Source organism: Rutidosis leptorrhynchoides, chromosome 11 (assembly GCF_046630445.1).
Source record: "Rutidosis leptorrhynchoides isolate AG116_Rl617_1_P2 chromosome 11, CSIRO_AGI_Rlap_v1, whole genome shotgun sequence".
In the NCBI taxonomy this organism is placed as follows: Eukaryota; Viridiplantae; Streptophyta; class Magnoliopsida; order Asterales; family Asteraceae; genus Rutidosis; species Rutidosis leptorrhynchoides.
Genome location: NC_092343.1, coordinates 371,947,886 through 371,954,324, shown reverse-complemented (window position 1 = coordinate 371,954,324; position 6,439 = coordinate 371,947,886). Strand labels below are relative to the sequence as shown.

Sequence of the window (6,439 nt, the reverse complement as noted above, 5' to 3'; positions counted from 1 at the left end):
TTGATTATTATTATTATTATTCAAATCAGATCATAACAAATTCACAAAAATCAAAACAGAAATTCAAAGATTCATCTCCAATCACCTTCATTCTTCATCACACAAGCTCAAATTTTGGAGTTTTCAAATTTGAATATAAAACTACAATTCAGACTCAAAATCATCTTCATACAATTAAACCTAACCTTCATTCGTCATCATTCAGATCGAATTAACAACACCAATTAAAGTGCAGATCTAGTGATCTTCGCGAAGTCAACAAAAGTCATCTGACTTAGCTCTCTAAATTGATTCGAGTTGTTTTTAAAAAAAATAAAATTACATAGTCGATTAGAATCAATTCGTAAAACCTTCTTCAAATTTTCATATTCTAACAGCTTGAATTGATCATTAATTTTTTAGTTAATGTTTTTTTTTTATAACCAAAACTCAACTAAAACTTTATGAATCAAAGTCTAGATCTATATGATGTTTCTGGTTAATATGTTGTTTGACGAGCATTAGGAACATGATTTTAAACATCTTTCATGAAGGATTTATCATGAAAAACAAGCTAGAATTCGATTTTGGATTTTCGGTTCATATGAAGGTGTCGGGACTGTTCTTTGTGCTTTTGCAAGTTTTTTTGTTTATGCACAGCATTCTTCATGAATGATGCAGCATTCCAGTACAATCGATATAGAGCTTCAAGTTGTTCTAATTTTAGGGAATGAACAAAGTCTATATCGATGATGTTGTAAGCCTGTAACCGTTTTTATGATCATATTCGGTTCTTGTTCTTCAAATTCAGTGCAAACGATTGAGCATATCCAATAATGTATAATGACTGAAATTCATTGATGATGTGTTACTGAATCCTCTCTTCAGATTCAGTGATGTAACCGCCAAGTCACATGAACTATTCGATGATTTCTTACTGGACAATATTCGGTGGATTGGAGGCCATAAAGTTATTCAGGCTTATTAACAGTTTACCTGTTCCAACAGATTACATAATTAACTCAAATTCGGTGCACATTTTAATAAAGAGATTTGACAAAAGCTGAAGGACCTGGTTAAGTCTTTAATGGAGCGAAGTCAAAATTCGGTGATTATGCCCACCCTGTGCTACAGTGTCAAATAGTGTCAAATCTAAATTCGGAACAATGACATCGAATATTACCATTGCCGAATCTCCACATTCGTAGATTTCACGTGCGTTGAAAATTTAATTTTTTGGAGGAGAAATGTGATATATTTGATATGTGACTCTTGTGCATGTACGGTACAAGACTCAGACTTCAAATAAAGAATTATATGTTTGACAAGAGCTAGAGATCCGAAGAAGATTTCACATCATATGGGGAGTTTAAAGATCAAACTATCATACCAATAGCCAATGATCGGTCCTTTGATGAGAGCTCTCGTACTTTGAAAGGGGGGAGTTTCTAGAGTTTCAACACTTCGTCTCAAGTCAAGGAAATTCTAGAGAAGATCTATGATTCTTGAGGAACAAAGTTCAAGAATCGTGTTTCAAAGTGACGAGCAATCATCACAATGCACATCTAGAGGGAGATTGTAGGGTCACAAAGTAACCCAGTTTGAGATGTGCATATGTGATGTGTTTAACAATGTAAGTGAGCATAAGTATGGAGTATAAATACTTATGCATCACCTCTTAGTCACCGGAGGCTATCACATAAACATTCACACTAGCTTGAAGGTGTACACCTCCCTAATTCTCTTTAATACACAATTAGAGACGAGCTAAACCGTGATCATTCATACAATTATGAATGAGTCCAAGAGAGTCGTGGATCAATTATGGTTGTGTAATTGATCTCACGAACACCTTGTACACAACATACAAATGAATTCATGAATCTGGGAATTTTAAGCTACCACAGCTACAAATCCAATTATAAGAAACAATACGTATGTAATAAAAAACAATCGCCTTCATCATCGTTCTAGTAGTAAATAAAGTCTCTTTCCTAAACCTCCATCTATATATGCCATATGGTAGCTACGAAGACAACATATAATCGATCCTTTATGGTCATGGTTTTCTTGAGAAGGTCGAACCAAGTATGAAATTGGATCAAGAATCAAAATTAGGAAGTGAAGGATCCATCCGTCTACGAACTTTCAACCATATCTAATGGGTAATATTAAGGGATTATATATCGGGAGGCCATCAAAGTTTATTGTTTTGTGTTTGTAGGCCACCCATATTTGAAAATGATTTTTAGGTCATCCAAGTTTAACTATTCGTGTTTGTAGACCACTCATATGTGATTTAGGCCATTCAAATTCGTATGTTGTTACATATATATCAATCCGACTAAAACTCTTTGTAAAAAATTATAAAAACACGTAAATACTTATGTAGTTGGTATGAACTAATCATCATATGAATAATGTTAATTAATAAAAACTTGGTTATTTGTGTTATTTTTTACATTTTTCTAATGAGATTTTAGCCAGATTTGATACCGATGGAATAACACACAAACTTGGATTACCTACAAAATCATTTTCGAATATAGGTGACTTATAAACACGAAAAGATAATTTTGGGTGGCCTACAAAATCATTTTTAAATATGGGTGGCCTAAAATACAAAACGATGAACTTGGGTGGCCTCTCGATATATAATCCCTAATATTAATTAGATTAGTTAGATTACATTGTCTAGATTAGATTAGATTAATTGACAATTGATTGTTCATAATAGAAATTGACGATTGATAATGTTAAATTGCAACTTAGAAAAATTTCAGTGCAAATTGATAGGTTATTTTTTTATAATCAGTTACCGATATATAACCACAATTTTTAAGTGAGGAATATTCATTTGAATTTATAAATTAAGTTGAGATCAAAGGGACCAATGAGAACGCAACATGTGACGCGAAAATCACATGTGATTAAGAAAAAAAATCAAAATTTTTTTTCGAAATTTTTTTTTTTAAAATTTTTGTTTTCGATTTTTTTTTCAAATTTTTTTTACAATCACATGTGATTTAGTTGCACAATCACATGTGATTAAATCGTACAATCACACGTGATTGGATGCACAATCACATGTGATTTGGTTTACAATCACATGTGATTGACATGCAAAATCACATGTGATTGTAAAAAAAAATTCAAAAAAAATTTTCGAAAAAAAAATTTTGAAATTTTTTTTCACTACAAGAAAAATGCTCATTTGTGACGATCTTTTAGTGACGACTCAATATTTGGTCACTAATAATGCTATTTAGTTACCATTAAAAAAGTGGTCACTAAACAATATTAGTGACCAAACAAATGGTCACTATAGTGACCAATTTTGGTATTTTGGTCTCTAAAAATATTTTGTGACGGATCTATAGTGACGAAAAGTGACCAACCTATTTTAGTCACTAACTTGATTTAGTGACCATTTTAGTATTATTAGTGACCAATAGCATTCGTCACTAAAGCTCATTTTTCTTGGAGTGTTTTTTTTTTAAAATTTAAAAGTTTTTTTGAATTTTTTTTCAATTACAGCCACTTGTCGCGCTTTCATTAATATTACATTAAGATATTGGATGAGGTACTTAATAAAAGTTGGTGTGCTGTTAACCTTTAGAGTCCAATTAATAAATGTCTGTATGGAAACCTTTGTGTGTGTTCTTAGCCAAAAAAAAAAAAAAAAAAATTATTGTATAATAATAGAATACTCTTAATTACTGATAATTGACAATATTTATTTTTATTCACAATATGAGACTACAAAGTTGTAACAAACCGTCCAAAATTGGCTATTGATTGAAAACATTGATCCTTTATAAGGATAAAGTGACGACTAATTAATATGTCACACCATGGATGAAGACGTCAGGAGTTTAAGTGGTAAGTCGAGGAGTTTAAGTGATTGAAAATATTGGTTCTTTATAAGCTTAAAGTGGTGACTAATTAATATCTCTATGACATGCACAAACCGAGCATCCGTCACACTCCAAGAGACCTATGCGATATTCAGAACGCTCTAAAAGAGCGTGCCCATCTTAACCTAATCAAATGTTAGGTACGAACACGAACTTTTAACAACTTATACTAAATACTAAATGCTTCCAAAATTTTGAGAATGAGTACAATATACGGATCAGTATCATGCTTTTTACATCTAACAATATTATATATTACAATATGTCAAACGATACAAACTCTAAAATTTCATAGATATAGTGCTTGATTAAAAGCAGCATTTATGGCTTGATTATAATCTTAGTACGTGATGTTTAACATGAAGAACATGATGATGAAGAAGAAGAGTGTGTTTTAGTTTGATGATGATCACTTCTTGTGTTGTTGTATGCCTCAAAGAAGTCTTTATTCTCCTTTTCAAGCTCACTCCACACTAAATTCACATTAACAAACATTTGCATAAACACAGAGAAACAAAATATGAACGATGATATTTCTTCACCTGTTAAATTTGATAGTCTATTGCAAAATTTTGTACGTAATTTGTATGAAATACTTAGTACTGTATGGAGACAAGTGATGCTAGATTATAATGAATTTAGCAAATTCTATATAAAAATTAGCGTTGTAAAAATATTTTTCTAAATGAATAGAAACCTTTAATTCACACTTTAAATTCTACTGTATTTAACAATACTGTTTTTAAGAAGTCAAATTTTTATCAAATATCAAATATGATAAACAAAGTGATGTTCATTTTGTCACAAAGTATTCTATTTAACTTTCAATTTCAATGTCACAATAATATTAATGAGTACTACTTCAAGTTGATTTGTTTATAAAAGCTTTTTATGATTTCTGACAAAAAAAAATAATAATAATAAATAAATAATAAGAATAATAATAAATTAAACGATAAATATAGTAGAAACAGCCATTCTAGCAAGAAGCTACAAGAACAAACAAAAGTTGATTTGTTTATAAAAACTTTTAATAATAGAATATTTTATAGAATAACAATTTCTTATAGACCATTTCCAAATAAAGTATTAAACTAATTAAAGCACTAGCTCCAAGTAGAGCACCGGGAGTCGTGACAATGGTCTCGGTGTTAAATCTCAGTGTCTTCCATAACACTAAGATTTAACACTGAGCTCAAATCAAAACAGAAGAAATCGTTCGGTATAAAATTTCAATATCCAATTCATTATTTAATTGTTTTTTAATACTTTTAATATTATTATTCAAGAAAAAGAAGAAAGAAAAGAAAGGAAAAAAAAAACATAGCGTTAGCCATGTAACGGTGGATGGGGACGGCGGTTCGCTACGGTGGTTTAACGCCGGGACGGAGTGGCCGGCGTCGACGTCCCCGGCGTTAAAATTGGGCGACGGCGAAAAGCTTGAACGACTCCTGGTGCTCTTACTTTAAACATTCCACGTACGATTACTTTATATAAAATATAATACGAGTAATCAACAATTACATGCTTGATATATACAAAACTACAATTTTGAAGTCTCCACCAATATAATATACAAGTAATTGAAGATTAAATAAAAAGAGACAATTTAAGTACCAGTTGAAGTGATTGCAGGCAAGATATTTGCATGTTTAGATAGGGCTTCCATGCATTCTTCTTTGCTCATATTGAATATTAAACACTCTTCTATTAAATGGTGAACCTACAAATTAATCATTTATATACCATGTCTCTATCTCTTATATATATATATATATATATATATATATATATATATATATATATATATATATATATATATTATATGATCAGTAAATCTTTTTGATCCCTATATGTTAAAAATGATAGAATGATATGAAGAAAAACTCACCAAATGAATGTATGAAGCAGAAGATTCAGCCATAGTTATTATTAAAAAAATAGATAAAGAAATTAAAAAAGTGGATAGAGAGAAGAGGTTTTTTCTGGGCAGTTCTTGAAGAAAGTAAATAAGAATGGTGTAGTATGAGTATATAAGTTGACTTGGTAATATTTATATTGGGGGTAACCTTTGAATATGCAATCTCTTTATGTATCCTTATTTATGAAAGGAATTAATTTATATATTTAGTTTACAGTAATATTTATTATTTTTTAATAATAAATATTTTGAAGATGTATTTAGGATGTATGACATGCCTTTTTTTCTTTTCTTGATTTAATGTGAGTTTGTTTACTTTTTTAATTGAATAGTTGGGTACTGAATTTTGAACTATTTATCATTCAATACGTTTGTTTCTATTTTTGAATGACATATGGTGCTTAATGATTCATCATTCAATGCTAAACTTTTCAGAGCTATAATTCTCTCTTAACCATTAAACACCTAAAATTAATGTAATTTCTTTTTAAATTATATCTAAAACGCTTATTAAACAACTATACTGTAGTTTTTATTTATGTCAAAGGTTAACAACTTAATTTTACATCATTTACATTATTCGTTCAAAATAATTATCAAACCATTTATTTTCATTCGGAGT

General features: G+C 29.9%; 1 protein-coding gene across 1 annotated transcript; it reads right to left on the bottom strand.

Moving 5' to 3' along the window:
• Positions 1 to 4,250: 4,250 nt before the first annotated feature.
• LOC139875943 (uncharacterized) lies at positions 4,251 to 5,820 on the bottom strand. Its single transcript, XM_071863240.1, has 3 exons — positions 5,788 to 5,820; positions 5,514 to 5,619; positions 4,251 to 4,369 (listed from the first exon to the last, which is right to left on the bottom strand). The coding sequence occupies exons 1-3, from the start codon at positions 5,818 to 5,820 to the stop codon at positions 4,251 to 4,253; spliced, it is 258 nt and encodes an 85-aa protein (XP_071719341.1).
• Between the last annotated feature and the right edge of the window lie 619 nt (positions 5,821 to 6,439).